The sequence below is a fragment of the Thunnus albacares genome, chromosome 11, assembly GCF_914725855.1.
Source record: "Thunnus albacares chromosome 11, fThuAlb1.1, whole genome shotgun sequence".
Classification (NCBI taxonomy): Eukaryota; Metazoa; Chordata; class Actinopteri; order Scombriformes; family Scombridae; genus Thunnus; species Thunnus albacares.
In genome coordinates this window covers 27600694-27620659 of record NC_058116.1, presented here as the reverse complement: position 1 = coordinate 27620659, position 19966 = coordinate 27600694, and the positions used below count along the sequence as shown (strand labels likewise).

General features: G+C 38.5%; 2 protein-coding genes across 6 annotated transcripts in view; both read left to right on the top strand.

Annotated features, from left to right (window-relative positions):
* Positions 1-480: 480 nt before the first annotated feature.
* ftcdnl1 (formiminotransferase cyclodeaminase N-terminal like 1) lies at positions 481-11062 on the top strand. Of its 4 annotated transcripts, none has more exons than XM_044365079.1 (7): positions 483-1024; positions 1263-1331; positions 2825-2943; positions 4227-4322; positions 5560-5715; positions 8092-8280; positions 9334-11061. In XM_044365079.1, the coding sequence occupies exons 3-7, from the start codon at positions 2829-2831 to the stop codon at positions 9768-9770; spliced, it is 993 nt and encodes a 330-aa protein (XP_044221014.1). In that variant the 5' UTR covers positions 483-1024; positions 1263-1331; positions 2825-2828; the 3' UTR covers positions 9771-11061. The 4 variants fall into 4 exon arrangements, with proteins under 4 accessions (XP_044221016.1, XP_044221014.1, XP_044221013.1 ...); XM_044365078.1 differs by having other exon boundaries at positions 483-1085; XM_044365077.1 differs by having other exon boundaries at positions 483-1085; positions 1207-1331.
* A 2669-nt stretch (positions 11063-13731) lies between these two features.
* Positions 13732-19966, top strand: part of LOC122992653 (nck-associated protein 5-like) — a 94459-nt gene continuing 88224 nt past the window's right edge. Inside the window, exon 1 of one of the 2 annotated variants that reach the window (XM_044366514.1) lies at positions 13732-14171. The gene's annotated coding sequence lies outside the window, so the exon portion shown is untranslated. Of the gene's footprint in view, positions 14172-18108; positions 18251-19966 lie in introns of those variants that run through there. The other variant, XM_044366515.1, reaches the window with a different exon arrangement.

Here is a 19966-nt window from a genome sequence, read left to right as displayed (position 1 = left end):
GTAAATTTCACATACATAAATGCAAAATAACAAAAGTTACCCCAAATTTCACAATTTTTTCATGTCAGTTCAAAGAATATATTAAGACTCAAACTTATGAACAATTAAAAAAAGCAAGTCAGTACAATACCAAAAAAACAAAACAAAATATGTCCTGTATCACATCTGAGATGATCACACCTTGCAGACATATTAAATTATAGGTTCACAATTTTTTGAGTCTTAAAACAACAGTCAGGTGTCCATATGAACAGTGAAAGAGGTTTTTTTTTCTCGCTGTAATCATTCCTCCTGTTCATACTGGATATTAAAAGATCCCCTTCAAATGTGCTTTCCATGTAAGTGATGGAGGCCAAAATCCACAGTGTTTCCACACAGTCATTTAAAAGTTGATGTGAAGCTTATATGAGGCTTCAACAGTCTGAATAAATCATATCAAGTAGATATCTGACACATTTACAGTCTTTTTAGCAAAAAATTCCCTCTTTGTGTTTCCTCGGACAGTGTTTCACTGTTGAGCTGTGATGGAAGAGGGTTAAAGAGGGACTTTGGCACTAAAAAGACTGTAAAGTTGAAAGATATCTACTTGATTTGACTCATTTGGACGCTGAAGCTTCATATTAGCTTCAGATAAACTTTTAAATACATTTTTCACAGAAGGAGGACTGTGGGTTTTGTCTCCCATCACTTACATCGTAAGTGCATTACGAAGGGAGCTTCTAATGGTCAGTATGAACAGCAGGAATGATTACAGGAAGAAAAACATGTTTCATAGTTCATTTGGACACCTGACTGTTGTTTTAAAAACTCGTCCTTTCAGACAGTTTGGCCAAAAAGACGCAGATATTTAGTGGTTAAGCAAAATGGGGGTGAACCATCTTGACGTGAAGTCTCAGCTCTTTAGCCACAAATGCTAAAGTCTACTTGTGTACGTTTTCGTGAATGTGGACGTGCACGTCTTAACATTAGTCAATGATAGTATTGGTAACGCTCTGTAATCACTGACTTGTGCATTATCCACGTGGTACGACATCAGATAATACACTGCACATGTCAATGCTGAAAGTTAATTCAATATAACGCAAGTATGTTGTGCTTTAAGGACTGATACTCTTGCTTTAGGTACCACATTTGATTTGCATGCCACAGATAAATGCAGTTAGTTGACTCCAGGTTGGACTTTGACCATGTTCTGTAACTGTACAGACCACCAGCACTGATATGGAGCAACACTCAACACTGCTTTAACATTTCACATACAGGCTGCGCTGCTCCTCTCTATAAAAACTATAAACTGTCAGATTCAGGAGACACTTCTCAACTACTGAAAGGTAATCTAGACTCTCAAACGCACCTCACAGATCACACCATGTGGAGATGTTGTCATGTCATTTGTATATTTTCTGGAGCTGCTCCTGGGGTACCATGACTTATATTTTTCAAGAAAGAGCAAGTATTTTGTTACTTCATTGTAGAGCAGCTCCACAAACTGTCTATACATGACATCATGATGAAGACAATCATCATTTTACATTAAATGTTGGCATTCATCAGTTTATTGTTAGTATGGAAGCAATCAGTGGTGGAAGAAGTATTCAGATCCTTTACTTAAGTAAAAGTACTAATACAGTAATGTAAAAATACTCATGCATGCATGAAAAATCCTACTACAGTAAAGGAACATAAGTATTATGAGCTTGATGTAGTTAAAGTATTGCAGTAAAAGTAGTGGTTTGGTCCCTCTGACTGATATATTATTATATATGACATCATTAGATTATTAATAGTGAAGCATCAGTGTTAGAGCAGCATGTTACTGTTGTAGCTGCTGGAGGTGGAGCTAGTTTCAACCACTTTATATACAGTTAGCTAGTTTAGTCCAGTGGTTCCCAACCTAGGGGTCTGGCCCCTCCAAAGGGTCAGTAGATAAATCTGAGGGGTCATGAGTTGATTAATGGGAGAGGAAAGAAGAAAAAACAAAGTTCTGATACACAAATATGTTTTGAGTTTTTTGACTTTTTCTCTAATCTTTGATTTTTGGTGAAATATTGGATCATTTGAACATTTATTGAAATGAAAGCATGTGAGAGGTTTAGAGGGAAAAATCACTATTTGGTGGAGCTGTTAACAACTCATAGACATGTGAAATGTTAAAGGTACCACGTGGAGTTTCTGACCTGTAGGAGGATATGAAGCAGTTGTTTAATGAACGTGACCCCGTTTCGCAGGTGACATGATACACAGTCCTGCTAATTGGTTCACACTATTCCAGCGATCTCACAGGTGGCTGTAATGCACCAAGAAACACAGCAACTTGCCAGCGAAGGCAGAGAAGAAGAAGACTGCAAGCTAGCAAACATGGATGTAAACAATACAGGGTTTAAAATAGAGCTGCAACAATTAGTCAATTAATCGATGGCCAGAAAATTAAATGCTTCAATCATCACTATTGTGATGATGGAATAATTATTTATGTTTTGTTATAGCAAAAAATACCAAAAATTCCACAAGTTCCAGCTTCTCAAATGAGAGAATTTGATGCTTTTCTTTGTCATACATTATAATAAACTAAGTTGGTCAGTTGGCAAATGTATTATGAGAAAGGAAATGCAGCCAACATGTTTGTTAGACCTCAAAGATGCATAACAAGGTGTTTTAGTAATGATTAAAACTTAACCTTTGTTTGTTTACAAGAAAACTCCGCATGGCTCCTTTAACACTGATATTCATATACTTGGGTTTACTAATTCATTATCCTAGCAACAACTCTGAAGTCTTGTCAATTCACATTTCAATCATGTAAGACTTATTACTGCTGTTGCAGAAACATGGCCTCCACCTCCCTGGGAAGACGACTGGTGGCTTGTCTCCTCAACGTGTCCGAGGCTCGCAGGAAAGACCTGGTGGAGACTGTGGCCAAATCCGCCTTATATGACCCTGCAGGCAAGTCTGATGTTATACTGCAGTAAGAGACGTATGAGAAGCTTTACTGGACTGATGCAAACAAACCGTTTACATCTGTTTAAGTAGCTCTGAAGTGCACATGTACATGTTTGCTATAAATTTCTGATTCTTAAAATATTTAGGATATCACAGCTTCAATTCCAAATGAGTCTGTGGATAATTAATGCCAAAAAATGGCCATAATTATCAAACTTCTTTTGATTTAAACATGTCAGAGATGCTGCAGAGGTTTGTTCAGTTGGTTCAGAGTAGATTATAGATGATGACTGCAGAACAGAAACAGACAAACACACCTCTGTTTTCCGTGTGATTGTACTAAATATCATTGGCCGTGATGAATAAAACATCAATGAAGCAGGATAATTAAGAATAGAGCGGTTTTAGACTTATTTACATTTAAACATTTAATTGGATGTTTTCTTATTTTTGGCATTTATCAAGGAAGCAAACCAACAACAAGAATAAATCTGCATTGATTTTGTTTACACATCACTTTCTGAGCCTCTTCGTTTTCTGCTTTTGTCAGTGTGGCACCAAACTTTATTAACCTTATTATTTAATTATATTATATTTCTTATTATTACTTCCTTATTATATGATTTCTCTGACGTACCTCGTCCACTAACAGCAGGATGTCTTTTCAGCCAGTTTCCTATCATTTCATCCCTGTTTATATGTTTATACATTATAAATATATTAGATTGTTGTTAATTTCACATGTTAATTATCCCTGGAGGTTTTAAAGATTTCACACAAATGAAATTAACTTTTAAAAAATATATAATTATGTGTTCTTGCAGAATAACACACCACTGAATAAACTCTAAGGATTTTTTAAAAATAATGTACAATATGGCAGATGTAGGGTCAACCCTTCTCTCTGATTGGCTATTCCCTCATGTGATCACCTGCGAGATGCTTTTAAAAGTTACTTTTATACTTTACTGTAAGTAGATGCGAGTCACTTGATAAATGTGTCTTTTTCTCTATTTATAGTATATTTAAGTGTAATTCTTTGATAAATTTGGGCCCTGATCATGAGATGATAACTGATGAGCTGATTCTTGTGGAGCTTCACTGCTACTTGTTACACAGATGAACACTAAAGACGATATAAAAGACAGTTTACAGAGTCGCAGATGTGGTTCCTGTGAGTTTAGTGATGTCACCGTAAAGCCTCTACAGCAGTTAACTGAGAGGACTCAAACTACGCATCTTAAACATTTGAATTTTTCTCCTTTTTCATAATCATCACACATCAGGTGTCAGACGAGAGGCGACCACAGTGCTCAACATCTTCAATGACCACGACTACAACCGTTCTGTCATCACCATCGTGTCCAGCATCGACTCAATCGGTAAGTTCTGGTAACGTTTTTTCGCTGAAACCTCATCGTGATGGAAGTTTTATGTTCATTTTCACCAGCTGCTTGCTCACAGGGGGAACGTCGGGTCTCTGTAGATTAAAGAGTACAGTCTAGACCTGCTCTATATGAAAAATGCCCTGAGATAACTTCTGTTGTGATTTGTTGCTGTATAAATAAAACTGACTTGACTTTTCTTTCTTCTCCTGAGGGAAGAACAGAGTCAGATACTCTGCTGTAGCAGAGATTCAGCTTCAGTGTCCTCTGCTTTCTGATCTTCTGAGAGGAAAGAAATCCTTTAATAAGCTTTGTCAGGGATTTAAACACAAAAACTTCCAGGAAGAACATTTTTTTTTTTTTTTTTATGTGCAAAGATCCCAGAAAAGTTTATCCCATTGAACGCTTATTTGAAACACGACCTTCTGAGAATACAGACTAGTTTACAGCAGTATGTCGTAAACTGACACCGAAAGACAAAGAAATCAGGTTTGTTGCAAAGTAGGTTTGCACATACGAGGGATTTGCTTCGGTGTTGTGTTGCATAACAGTCAAAATATACATAAAAATCAGGTAATCATAAATAATATGAAATAGAAATTAACATTAAAATATGTAAATGTATTCTAAGTGTTAAGAGCAGTTTAAATTGAAGAGAATGTAATGAATGAAATGTGCAAATGTTCATATTATACAATAACATTATACATAATGTGCAAATAATAATAATACAAGATGTGCATTAATGTAACATGTTAGATGTGACGGGTTCACAGATGTGCAAATATAAGATTATAAGAGTTTATGTTAATATAATGTGTAGAAATCAGCTTAATATGCACAACATGACTGAAACTTTTATCTTTATTTTGTATTGAGCTCAGTTTTTCCAGAGTCGGATCAGGAATTCTTTTGATTAAACACAAAATTAAGAGTTTATTTTTCCAGTCTGTATATACAAATTAATTTTTTCTACATACATAAACACATGAAAAAGGAGACGGATACTTAAATAAAGCAGCTCAACAAAGCAAATAAACCAACTAAAGTCTTTTTTCTGCAGTCTGTTATAAAGCTTGTTATGCCGACCTTTAAACACAAAAGTAACTTCAGTCAACAACTTTGGATTTGTACTTTTTTGAGATTAAAAAAAAAAAAGTTTTTATTTCCCACTCAGCACACACTCAGGCTTTACTCTGACAGTATGCGTGATGTATTGTTTGATGTATCGCAGGGGAGGCGGTGCTGTCTGCATGTGAGAAAGCCTGCGGGCTGTTCGACATGCGCACTCACACCGGGGTCCATCCGTGTATGGGCGCTGTCGACCTCATACCCATCTACCCCCTGGGGGAGGAGGTGGGAGCGGAGGAGTGTGCTGAAGAGGCTCGGGGTGAGATGTGTGTGTGTGTGTGTGTGTGTGTGTGTAGGAATATTGTTTGTCTGAGTTGATTCAATATATCAGCTTTCAGGTCACAGTCGTCGCTTGTGTGTCTTGTTTTGTATTCAGAGCAGCACCTGACAGAGACGAACATGTTTCGACTCTTTATGGCTCAAACTAAATTAACGTTGGTTGTTTGCAGGCAGGATGGGGGTTGGGCTCCGAGACAGGAAAGTGCATCAGATGTGACTTGGAATTGTAATTCTTTGTTTTGCACCAGGCAGCTGCGATCATCAGGGCCTGTGAATGTTTTTGGCTTTTATACAACAGATATCTAGAACGTATCAAAAACTAAACTAATATGTGAATGATTTGTTGCAAAGCAGGCAACAAAAGCTCAGGTTTACTCCAAATCATTTGAGTCTAAATAATTAAATTAATCACACTATTTAAATACCATCTAAACTATTACAGGTCCTCCATCCTGTGTGATTCATTCATTGTTTTAGTTTATATTGAGCTCATTTGTTATAAAGTTGTGTTTAATGCACACAGAAAACCTGGGAGAAAGTAGTATTACTGCATCATCGGAGCACTAGAAGGCTGCAACCAACCATCAATATGTCTGACAATTATTTTGTTTAATAATCGATTAGAAAATAGTGAAAAAAAAGGCCAAAGACCAAATTAACATATTCAGATGACCAGCAGTGAAAAAGCCAAAGATGATGAAGATGAAGATGATGTTGAGTTTACTATAACAGAGAACGAGCAAATATTCACCTTTAGAGGCTGGTATCAGTGACTGTATTTATTTATTTATTTATTTATTTGGATCCCTGTTAGCTGTTACCAGCACAACAGCTGCTCTTCCTGACACCCTTAGAAAATAAATAATAATAATAATAATAAATAGAATTATTTCATGTGATAATGTGAATCAAAAGTAAGTAAAAAATAAATTTGCATGCACACATATATATATATATATGCACAAACATAAATACATGTATTTACATATAAAACAGGTAATAAAATGTGTCTGTAATATGGTGAGCAGCACTTATTTTCATTATCATTAGTCTGACAGTTATTTTCTTTAATAATCAAGAGATTGATCAGTGTATGAAATGTCAGAAAATTGTGAAAAATGCTAAAAATGATTCCCTGAAGCCCAACTGAACATATTCAGATGACCAGCAGTCAAAAACCCCAAACATGTTGAGTTTACTGTGATGGACAACTTGCAGATATTCACTGTCGAAGCCGTTTTATGAGCATAATTTGGTCGTAGTTGATTGGCCGAGACCAGCCAATGACGTAGTTAGTTTACATGCGGAGCGGCAAGAGGTTAATTAAACCTGATGCGACAAACCGCAGGCTTCTAAGTTTGTCGATTATCTTTTAATACCGTGTGTTGTTTTGATACTTTGAATTCATATAAATAATTTCCTTTAATCTACGTTAAGCTACTTTGATTTGAACTTGACATAAAGCCGCCATAGATGCACACGTGTATATAACATGGATCCCCACGTGCAACCAGTGCAACAGCTACTCGTCCTGGGGTCCTTAGAATAAATAAATAAATAAATAAAACAATAGATTAATGTGATAATGTGAATCAAAAATAATATTACATGCACATACATTATATATGCACAAACAGAAACACATGTATTTACATATAAAACAGGTAATAAAATGCAGTAAAGAAGGAACAGTACTAGTCTGTACTACAGGCAGCAGTAATGCAGCACAGAACATTTTTTTTTAAACAATCAACAAATTAAAATTGTTGCCAATTAATTTTCTGTCAGTTGACTAATCATCTAACCAACTAATAATATCAGGTCCTGGGTACTAACATGTATAGTGGAGGTCATTGGGAGCCTATAGGAGGTTAATCCAGCTGCTGCCAGAGGAAATGAATGAAGTTGCTCTCGTGGTTTCACTGCGACCTTAACGTTGTACCTTCTATACTGAGCTCATCTATAGTGTCTATAGGAATGTGTCCAGAGGCTGATGATGACACATTATCTCCTTCTTCTTCTTGTGCTGTTGATTATTTTCACACATTCACAGCTGGTTTAGCAGCCATGTGTCTTGCTAATAATGAGCAGTAATCCAGCATGCGGCTCTGTATGCCGGAAGTCTGCGCTCCAATCTGTGTGCTGTGTTTGGAGAATCATAATTGGAAAACTCGTTAACAAGCATTTCTATTTATGCATGCGTGTAATAAGCCGTCCATGTGTTCATGTCTGATTTTCATCACCTCAGGTGTGTTTTGTCTGTCACGCTCTTACTGCTCTCGTGTTTCTGAAATTGTGCACATGTGATGACGTTTGCTCCATTTGCTGGTTAACCCAACATGCCTGCCTTGTTCAGCTGTGGCTCAGGGACTTACAGAGCGGGTCCAGGGCACCAGTGCCTTCCTGTTTGGCTGGGCAGACTCCCCCCTTCAGAGGGGGCTGGCGCAGAGGAGGAAGGAGATGGGCTGGTTCAAGAAGACCGCAGACTTGCAGGCAATCAGGCCCGACGTGGGACCTCTGCCACAGAAACGATTCGGCCTCACAGGTGAGCCTCAGCTGGCAGAAAGAGTGGGCTGACATGTATATCAAAATCAGATTCGGATTTATTCACCAAGTAGCAAGTAGAAGGAATTTAATGTGGTCCAGATGTCGACAGAAAGTGCAATAAACATAAAGTAAGAAGGAGGCTCTGTGGGAGTTATACCATCTGTTGCATTGTACTTCCTGTAGGTGAAGATAGTTCTCTATGACTCTGGCTGGATGTTTGGGGTCGTTGTCAGGCTGCAGAATAAATTTGGGACCAATCAGACGCCTCCATGATGGTGTTGCATAATGGATAAGAATATAAACAAGTGTCGTAAACCTTTGCAAAGTACTTTACGTACAGTTAACAATTAGAAAAAGACATGTGAAGACACAGTATACACATGAATTTGAATGAGATGGGGTGAACTGGTCGTGTTAAAGAAGCTGTGGAGGTGGCGGGTGGTCCTGGTTCTTGGGGCTGTTTTGCTCTGAGAGGGGAACTTTTAGAAGAGGGATTTGAAGGGGTGAAAGGGGTCAGACGTTATCTTACCCACTCTCTCTCTGACCTGAGTTGTAAATGTCTGTGAGGGAGGGGAGTGTGAGTCTGATGACCTCATATGCGAGACATGTTTCTGTAGGGAAGTAATGTTTAAACCTGTAAGGAAGGTTAGAGTTTCCAGGTTGATACAATGCAGGTGACTTTGTCTCTGTATTTAAAAGCTATGTTTTTTTTACAGCTGAACACAGACTTTCCTCTTCTTTGACCTTTTAAAGGAAAAATCCACCCTGAATCATTTCAAAAAACTGTCTCACCTTAAAAGGATAGGTGCAGTACTCCCCGTAAACAGACTTCAATGTGTAATATCTTTGACCAAACTGTCAGCGGCCGAGTTGCATTGTGGGTAATGTAGGCGCCAGGTTTTGTCAAGGAAGAAGAATGTGTGGAATAAAAAGATCATATCTTTTAGGAGTGCAATGCTAAATCAGTGGAGTACTCTTTTAAGGTGCACTGGGACTCACAAAGAAAACCAAAGAAAGGTCTAACAAGCTCTGATTGGCTCATTTCTTGCAGGTGTTGGGGCCAGTCCATACGTCATGAACTGCAATGTCACCATCGACACCCAGGATATCGCCATGGGACGCAGCATCGCCACAGCCATCAGAGAGTCGACCCCGGGGGGCCTGCCGGGGGTGCAGGTGCTGGCTTTACCACACGAGGGCACTGTGGAAATCGCCTGTAATGTGGAAAGCGTGAAGGCGCCTCCGCCTAGTCACATGACTGCCGGCGAACCGTGGCCGTCTTTCAGCATCGGCGGTCAGATGTACTACCACGCTCCGGCATCTCTCATCACGGCGAGGGTGTCGGAGCTGGCGGGGAGGCACGGAGTCGGCACGAAGGGCACCGCGCTGGTGGGGTTCACCCCCCACCAGTGCAGGGGTCTGGCAGAGTTCGCACTGTCTCAAGGGATCGCTGAGTTCTGGAAAGAGCAGCGCAGGATCCATATGTGAAAACTAATCCAAAAACCAGTGACGCCACAAACAAACAGCTATTTGTGATATTTTAATTACCATAAGAATAGACTAAGCCTGTCAAGTTTTTCATTCTAGCGCTGCATGTATGCAGTTTACAGTAACAGTGGCAGATTTACTACTCAAAATATACAGCAATTTCACATAGAAGTGTGAAAAGTAGGCTTCTCATTTCTAGCTGATAACCGTTAAAATGACGTCTGTCACTAGCAGACTTCATCAGCTGTAGCTAGCTAGAATTTGCTAATAAGCTAACGCTAACTCGGTGAGCTGACTGAAAACTAATTTTAAAATGAGAAAACTAAACGTACACATAGTGGTTACATACATTATATCTTGCTAATCTAATGCTACTGAAGCTAAAGCTACATGTCCCAGGAAAAAAGTCAACATGGCCGCCGGTTGATGAGGCAGATAGAAAACATGGAAATAAAGAGCAATTATAATTGTTAGTGTATCACAGGGTTTGGCCTGTTAGCTCTAGTGTTTTACTACAGTATTTTAAATGAAAACGTAGTTAAAATGTTACTCGTTCTAACAGAATCATGTTGGGATTTTCGTTTTATTGTTCATACATTCAAACAGTATTCCACTTTAACAAACGAGGATGAGAATAAACTGACGTGTTTGGAAAACATAATGCTATCTCAGGTAACACGTCTTGGCTGGAGTCGCTGGAGAGTAAACTCTCCAAACCAAATAAAGAAGAGCAGGAACTGAGCTGTTTATTGTTAATCTAAAATCAGTTATAGCAGCATCTTGGCTCCCAGGCACTGGATGTTCCAGTCCTAAACAGGGACAAAGTAGTAGTCGGGCATGCTAATGTTTGTTCTTGTATTTTTAGTCTTGGGGGAGGCCATGTCAGTATGTGGATGATCCAAACCTTGTTGGTCAACAGTGTAATGCTCCTTTGATTGTTTACAGCATTAGAAATGCACTTATAATTCAGTTTTTAATGGGTCCATAAGCTTTTTAATGATATTTTTCAGTTCATTTCACTTATTTATTTGATTAACACATAGATTTCCTCATGTCTGCTCTTTGCTATCACTATTAATACTTAATCACAAACTGCATTCACATAGATGAATGTTTTATGAGCGAATGTGTATGGTGACCTTTTTAATAGAAATATTTCATTCAATAAATGATTTATCAGTTAAATTTCTTTATCCTGTTTTTTTTTTCATGAGTAGAATCGAGTGAAACTGAAGGAAAATTATCTGTACATCCTCTTTAATGTAAAACACCTGCTTTCCTAATCTGACACCAGCAGTAAAAGAGATCTGAGCTCTTATTCCCTGATTTATTCTGAGACTAGAACCATAAATCACAACATTATTGTCCTCTAGAGAAGTTTGCGGCAGCACTTTTTTAATGTGTGTGTGTGTGTGTGTGTCATTTCCTGTTTGGAGCAAATGGGACACTTGTGTTTACTGATGAGTCTCTGCTGATGAGTCTTTTCCCATCATTTTCCACCATCAACTTCACCATGCCTAACTCTGTGGGAGAGTCACCATCTGTGTGTGAAACGGCTATTTTTAATCAGTCTTCTAGAAACATTCAGCGCTCCGGCAGCGTTTCAACCAATATTTTTGATTCGACTTTAAATATGACCCAGTTCAGCTGTTTACCATGTAGTTAAGTATATTTTCTGATGAATCCTATACACGGTGTACGCTCATGATGCACAGGATTAACCATTTGCTAACATGGAGGAGAGTTTGGCCAGAGGACAGGTCAGGAATGAACTGGGGCGAGATGATTCCACTCATTCCTTACATAAGGCCAGTATAATGCATTGAATAGCAGCACATTCATGCAGTGAGGAGGTATGGATTTGAGTCATTATTAATAACTGGGACTATATGGATGTGGCACAAAGACAAGTTTAAAAAAAAAAAAAAAAAAAAACCCCACTGAAAAATGTATAAGAGCTGTTTAATTTTGCAAAAGAAGCGACTGATTCCAGAGCCAATAACCGCCTAATCTACATTCAGAGAGTGGGTGCTAATCTGTTAAGCTTTGCACACCAACTGAGTTAGCATGATTCACAAAATCTTCCAGTGAGATTGGTATGCTTTGGCGTCAGTGTCTGAATTTACTATCCTTTCATCATGTTGTGTAATTTTTTTTTTTTTTTTTTCATTTTTCTGCATTTTCAGTTATGTAAGGTTTCCCTTTGAGGCAGAATCTGTGCAGTTTTCATCAATGTGTGCGCGCTTCTTTGGATAAGTCTTTTGTATGTGATCCAGCTGAGGCTCTTAGTCACACAAGCGACGCAGCTGTGCAGCTTCATCTCATGCGTACTGTACATACAACTCTCTCTTTCACACACACACACGTATCCTTTCTCTCTCCTCTCTGCTGTCTTCCTCTCTTTTCTGCATATAGACACACATGCCTTTACTCTATATGGATGACACACACGCACACACACACACACTCAGCCTGCCAGGCTTGAGAGCATCAAGGCCTAATCTAGGTCACAGCATAAACCCAGAGGTATCCTGGTCTCCACACACACACACCCACACACACACACTCATATGCATGCACGTTTTTAAATTCGCAACCCCGATTGCATATCTCGCTCATAAAATCCATTTTGGCTTTGTTGGTTTTCCCTCAGCAAGCTGCATCAGATTTTCAATTTGACAACGTCACCTCCCAGGAAATAAACAAGACTATAAATAAAACAAGTGAATTTCATATTTCCCCAAAATCCCCTCCCTCCTATCTTCCTCTCCTTCCTCTCCCTCCCGAATAACCTCATTGGTTATATGACTCAGTCTTATGATTGTCACAAGGCCATCATTTCCTTGATTAATTAACTGCACTTTGGTAACATTCAACAGCAGATTCACTGAATGAATGAATGACGACGATGACGGTGAATACATTTATGTGTTTGATGTTGGAATAAAGGAATAAAGATGTGTATCTTTTCCCTGCATGCTGCTGCGGTTAATGTGCATCCTTGCTGCAGAAGCACGATAGGATTGCTTTGATATGACTTCGCCTGACAGCGTATCATCCGAGATGCGACCAAGTGTCACAGCACAGAAATAGAGGAGCTTATTTCTTTACATCAGTCTCCAGCTTTCTATAAATATTCCAAGGCTCTCTGTTCTCTCTCTCTCTCTCTCTCTCTCTCTCTATCTCCCTCTTCCTCTTTCTTTCTGTCTTGCTGCTTTCCCTGTTCTCCTCCCCTCCCTCTCCCTTTTCCTCCCCCCCCCCCCTTCTCTCTGTTTGTCCATTTTTTTCCTACACTCACTGCCTCCCATATCTTCTCTTTTCCCTCTGCTCCTGTCGTATAATGTAGAGATGTTTCTCTTGTCTGTCTAAAAAGAAGAAATAGTGTTAAGCTGGAACAAGAACACTCTTGTGCTGCAGAGGGTTTGTTGTTTTTTTTTTTTTTTTACCCCTCTGCTGGTCCCGCAGAGGGCAGTTTAAGCTGATCTTATCATCACAACATATAGAAATCACCTCCCTCTTCCCTCTCCTACTTCACTGCCCCACAGATTCGAAGTCCAGTGTGACAATTAATCTCATCTAAGGCTGCTCAAGGATTCAAAAACAGGAACATTTACAAGAAAAGAGGCCAAGCAGATATTAACAAAAGCAGCTGCCAGTTAGACGCTGCCGCTGTGCCCAAAAAAAAAAAAAAATGCAAGTGCACAGTGCTATCCTCTCCTAACCTATCGGTGTGGGAAGTAAGCGTGCCACCTATGAAGTCAGCAGTCCCCAACCCCCACCCTGAACACATGTTCAACATCCTCTGGGCACGGGTTGAGCAGAACACTGAGACACAGCTGAGAATTAGAGGGGGAGAGAGAGAGGGAGAGAGCAGCGAAGTGGAAACATGGGTGAGCATCAGAGAAAAGACAGAAATAGAGCGATAAAGCCGTGAATTAGGCAGAGGCAGAGAGGAGGAGGAGGAGGAGGAGGAGGAGAAATAGTGACAGTGCAGGGATGCTTCGTGCAGACAAGGTTATATTCTCGTAGCAGAAAGCTCCTCTCGTCGTGTGTGGATGTGAGAATCTCATGGATTTTCCCCTCGTCTGAGTCTCAGTGGAATTGACTGCATCTGGATCCGAAGCAGCTGCGGACGGAGGATGCGACTGTGGATGCTGGATGCTAGGATCCATGTGGGCCTGTGACGTCTGCAGTCCCCTCCGCGGCTACCTTCTTCCCCATAAGGATGGCTCCAGCGGCAATGACCCAGATTGTGGAGTCCTGGCTCTTCGCTCTGCGCTGCTCCTCGGGTGGTCTGTGAATGTGATGCGGACAAGGCATGCTCTACCTCTCGGCGGAAACCTCTCAGCCTGACGCCTCTGCTGACATCTGTCTCCGTGGATACACACAGCAACTGCCAGGGTAAGGATGCACTGCACACTCAAACATCAGGGCTTTGTATGTGTGTATATGTGTGTGTGTGTGTATGTTGTGGTCTCTGTATGAATACATTACAAATCACTACAACCATGTGGATGATATTTCTATTCCTCACACATGTGCCTGCTCCTTCTCGTTGGACACATAAGCAGAGAAACAGTTTTCAAACGATGGTGAACTGATGCCATATTGTATGCATTCAATACGCAGAATAGCTCCATGAATAATGTATGATCTGGGAGATATCATGGTGAGCAACAGGTAACTGCGAAAGTAGGCTAGGATGGCACAGGAAGAAAAGACCTCAATACATTATTTATTAAAGTCCTGTTGGTTTCTGAAAGCATTTGGCTTTAGTCTGAATGATGGACATAATGGGGGGGGGGGAGGCTTTTTGTTCCTTCATAATGGGAAAGATAAATATGAATAATTTAATTCATCAGTCCAGTTCAGACAAATTTAACCTCAGTCTGGTCCATTCAGTTCAGTTTTCTCATTCAGTGTCCTCAAAGAAGTCGATTAGACACGTCAGCAGTCTTCCGCCACAGAAAACAGTAGTGGGTGACATTTGATAGGAGGTCGGGCACTTTGACTAAAGGTCAGACTGAGGTCAGTAAGCTTTCTCCTTTCATTTATTAATGACATGCATGTCTTGTGACGGCAAGTGGAGAAAACTGACTTCATCCTCTCAGCTGCAAATCTATATTTCACTTCTTTTTCTGCTCGGATGCTGCTTAATTAGCCGGGAAACTTCAAAAAGACATTTTTAATTCCAGGGGGTTTGTTTAACCGAGTAAAGATTAAATATATACTGTTATTATAGTAGATTGTAAATCTGCTGAAGGTAATCTTATCAGTATCTGCTGCCTATCAGGTTCATACTTGTACATTTGCATATATGTACGTTGGTGAGTCGGCTCACAATTTTAGAAATTCAGGACCTGAATCGCGTCACTTTAAAGATGTCTCAGCCTTTTTACTCATTTTGTTCAATATATTTTATTAACATAGACATTTTTGGTAGGTTTTACTGATTTACCTCCACAGGTTTTCTGTGCCTCTAAAATGTATTTAATACCTTTGTTAAATAATCACCTCACATCTAAAAAAAATGGTAAATCTGCAGGTAAAGACTGAGACTGAATACTGTGGTCCAAATCTTGTTTCTGGATCAAATATTATCATCAATAATCTGACAGCATCATGATTGACATCTTAAAGAAGGTGCCACCAGTGCTTCAAATGTTCAGCTCTTATGTCTTATTGCAGTTTAAGCCAGCAACAACATGAATCCAAATCTGCACCAGATTTGTCTGGTTTGTGGGTATAAATGTGTCACAGTCATGTCAAACATGGCTCCACCTCAGACTGATGCTACACAGCATCTCCAGAGCTGAGCTACAGACCGTCCACTGGTCACAAAAAAATCATTTTTCGCCAACAAGTGTCTTGTGCTCTTTTGTAATGCAAGCTGTTTGACTTTATCTCATCTAGCCTGGCTACAATGTATCTGTGTAGATGTGTTATCATTTACATACATAGTAGCAGCAGAGGTCTAATCAATAAATCAATCAAACTTTACTTGTATAGCACCTTTCATACAGTTCATGTAATTCAAAGTGCTTTACAGATGACGGACAAGCTGATAATAAGATGAAAAGCTGAAAAAAAGATGAATAATAATAAAAATCTGTGATTTTTGGTCACTTTTTATCTTGTATTTGGAAAATGCACAATGAAAAAAAAGTAGATGTTTTGTTATGAAAAATATTGTTTAATGGATTTTTGGTAAATACATCATTTTGGCTCACTGTATATAATTGAAGCGCTGTTGTTGTTTGTCTGTCTGTTTGTTTGTGGCCTGGGATGGGGGGAATGATGAAATGTGTGGACTGCGTTGCTTTTAGTATCTACAGTTTGATGAAATGGAAAATAATAATAAAAAATATAGTGTAAAAAAAAAAAGATCTAAAACTAAAAATACCGCCTTGTGGTTTTATGCCTCCGCCAACCAGTCAAGTTGGAGTTTTCATCCATGTCTGTCCAGTCTCATATAATATTTGTAGTGAAGACGTTTAATAAAAGGTATTAAGTGTATTTTCCCTGTATGTGTTCACATGTTTGGCCAATAAATCAGATTCTGATAGAACACAAAGTTGTAGCCATGACAGTTTACGATGCTTCAGATATGAATGTTGCTGCAAAGAAGCGACAAATTCTGGAGGCTTCACACACATCTTCAACCCGCCAGCAGAAATATGGTCACAATCTCCCCATCTGCTCCTGAGATATGGCGTTGAATGATGGTCAGAAAGTGTTTTTGCAGAATATTACAATGTCACAGTGAAGTTGACCTTTGACCCTTTGGATATAAAATGTCATCACTTCATCATTTTATCCTATTAGACATTTGTGTCAAACTTAATAATTAGCATAATTAATTAGCGTATGACTTCTTGAGTTATGGCCAAAAATGTGTTTTGTGAGGTCACAGTGACCTTGACCTTTAACCTCTGACCACCAAACTGTAATCAGTTCATCTTTGAGTCCAAGTGGACGTTTGTACCAAATTTGAAGAAATTCCCTCAACATGTTCCTGAGATATCGCGTTCACGAGAACGGGACGGACGGCCTCGACTGTCGCTGGCACGGAGGCATAATAAAGTAAAACCGATACAAGACAATGACAGTTAAAACATTTTACAACATAAACACAATATAATAAATGATTAAATAAAATAAATAATGGTCATAAAATATTCTAACCAGAAGAGGTTTTAAGTTTACATTTAAAAATATCAACACGAATACTGGAACGGTCTTCACAGAACATTAAGTACTGAATTTATATCTCTAAAGTTGGAGACTCTTTTATCTGGGTCTAGTTTTGTTTGGAGGGATATAAAGCTGCTGCAGGCCCTTTTGGCAGCAAGTAAAAAAAATCGATCACTCTTAACTGGCTAAATCCAGTTAACAGTCCACTTACATTAGAAGAGTAGCACAAAATTATTTTTGACATATTTAAAATGGAAAAGTTGACGTACTCTTTGAGAATCCAAAAGACAAATTTCATCAAATTTGGAATAAATGTACTGAATTATAACTCCAACGTGAGCAGACTTTATATGACTCTACCAATGTTTTATGCTCCTTTCCTCTTGTTGAATAGCAGAATATTAAGCTCCCTTGTTTCTAATGTATATAGTTTAGTTCCTAACAGAGTGTGAAATGAGCATATGTAGGAAAGTTAAACAGGTAAATTGGTGACAGAGTGAAGTAGAAGTATGTTTGTTGAATATATGTGGTCACATGGGTGAATACAGATATGTATGTGTGTAGATATATAACACCTGTTTATGCAGGACTGCATATAAATGTTTATATACAGTTTGTCTTTTCTGAATAAAAGTTAAAAAGAATAAAAGAATGATATCAACATTTTTAGCTGCTCTCAGCTCAAAACATCAAAACTAAAAGCTGCCTCAGCAAAATGCAATAATCCTACAACACTAAACTAAAAACACATTTTAAAAAGCATCCAGCAGTCTGGTTATCATGAGAGAACATGCGTGATGCTGTTGCTTATTAGCTGAACAGAAAGACTCCAGCTGAAAGAGTTAATATGAGAAGTGGTTCAGTAGAGAGCTGACGCAAATATGACAGCTGTGAATTACAAATGAACCAAGGCACTGTCCAAAAAAATTACCCCCTCAACATGCCATTACACTTAGGGGTCAATTGTCAAGAAAAGAAGACATCTGAAAAGTATTATTGTATGTAGCGACACGGCTGACTTGACCTCGACGTCTAAAAAGAGGCCTTTAAACAGGAATGGATGTACAGTAGCTCAAGGCAGGGGGATAACCATTGTCTGATGCGGCATCTATTCCATGTTTGGTGCATTGAAGCAGTTAGTCTAATGCATTCGATTGGGAGACTGGATGAGGGCATTGTGCAGCCACATAAAAGGGGTCAGCAGTAGCCTAAGGGTTAAAGAAATGTTTTGACAGGGAGGGCTATCGCTTGAGTCTCCATAGTGGTCAGGAAAACGTGAGTAAGAAGTGAGTAATGCCTCCCTTTCCCAAAAAAACAAGTGTAGAGGGGCTCTTAAGCTTGAAATAATCTATATTTTTGATACTAACGTTGAATCAAATAACTGTAATGTGGAATGACACTCTGCAGCTGTGATGTTGTTTAGCTTATTAGCCTCTTTTAGCTTATTGTTAAAGTACACAAAAAAGACTGAACAGTCAGCAAATGGCAGATATTTTTCTCAGAAGTTGATTGAGAGCAAATTAGAGCTAAAACAGACTAAATATTGACTTAGGTGGACACAAACATGACTCCAAATGAATGATAATTGTTGCTCTGTTAGTGCTGAATGAGTAAACAGGCGACTGTTTGCTGCTAGCACGTTAGCATAACTGTTAGCTTGTTTCTGTGTTTTTCTTTTTCGGTTTTAACTCTGTCTTTAATGTGTTTTTAAAAACTGAAACCTTGAAAACACAGTTCTCTTCATGAGAAGCCGTACAAATGCATATGATACACAAGAGAGATTTTAAGCCCTACTAACATAGAAAAAGATGGATTTTTTAAAAAGTAAATAATAATAATACTAAGAAAAAACAAAAAAACTTTGTCATTAAGCAAATTGGTGTCTCTATAGAGGGTTTGTCTGTATTCTGTTGCTATAATCAAGAGGAATTAACAAGAGTAAATAGGTCATTAGAAGTAAAGGTGGTTGTAGTTGTTGTATTTATCAATATTTCAGTTTCTAGTCTGGTTGAAGTGATTTATAAAAAAGGTGACCATATATAGAATTTACCCTTGTGTCCTTTTAATGAAATTATTATGAATTATTATTGATAATGAATGACAATATAGTAAAACACAGTTGTAATAATATAAAATATGTCTACATAGGAGCAGTTATAATCACTGACAGATACTGTACATTTATAAACACCTAAATATGTTCTAATATATGCTTATAACTGCATTATAGCGTGTTATAAACCATATATTAAACGTTTATGTTGTGCTTACTAATACTAAATAGGGGAACTTAAGTAAAGTGTTACCCAGCGACTTTAAAGATGCAAAACATTCACACATATTGCATTGTTATTGCTGACATGTTGGCAAACAGAAGCCAATTTATACATCCAACTAACATGGAGAAAAAGTAGCAATAATTTGGGAGTTGTGGTCACCGAGTAAATGTATGTATTCACTCTCCAACAAACTCAAAAGGAAAATGTTTATCTTGCTATGTGTTTGACTTTCTTCACCAGCTAGTTGTAGTAGTGCACAATGAGTTTATCTGAGGTTTATTTTCACTGCAAACGGACCTGCTCGGACTGATGAGAGTAGCTCATAGTGAATCATTGGCCGTAAAAGCAGAACAACAAGCTACTGTAAAAGAGCCGAAAAAAGGTATGTAGGGCTGCTGCAGAGTTGGATGATTTCTCTGAGGGTTTGCCACTGTAAGTCACTGTCACACCAGACAAGTAATTTCATTTATTATGATATAGCTAATATTATGATAGTTTTTCTTTGCATATTTGCTTTAATTGTACAAATTAATTGGTGATTGGGTGATGATGGTGGTGATGGTTTAAATGCTGTTTTAGGGGCTTTCCCAAAATGACAAGAAGAAGAACTCTAGATAACATATAAAATGCTGCAATTGTGCAATGTAATACTGATAAATTTACTCTTAAACTATTAATGTAAGTATTGACCTGCAGTATCTTGTACGGTTTAAGTCGAATTTG

Bases quoted from the DNA above. Each gene is read 5' to 3' on its own strand.
- ftcdnl1 (XM_044365081.1), top strand. From the start codon at position 2,829: ATGGCCTCCACCTCCCTGGGAAGACGACTGGTGGCTTGTCTCCTCAAC. The intron at 5,716-8,091 runs GTGAGATGTGTG...TGCCTTGTTCAG, and splicing joins GTGTGCTGAAGAGGCTCGGG to CTGTGGCTCAGGGACTTACA. The intron at 8,281-9,333 runs GTGAGCCTCAGC...CATTTCTTGCAG, and splicing joins GAAACGATTCGGCCTCACAG to GTGTTGGGGCCAGTCCATAC.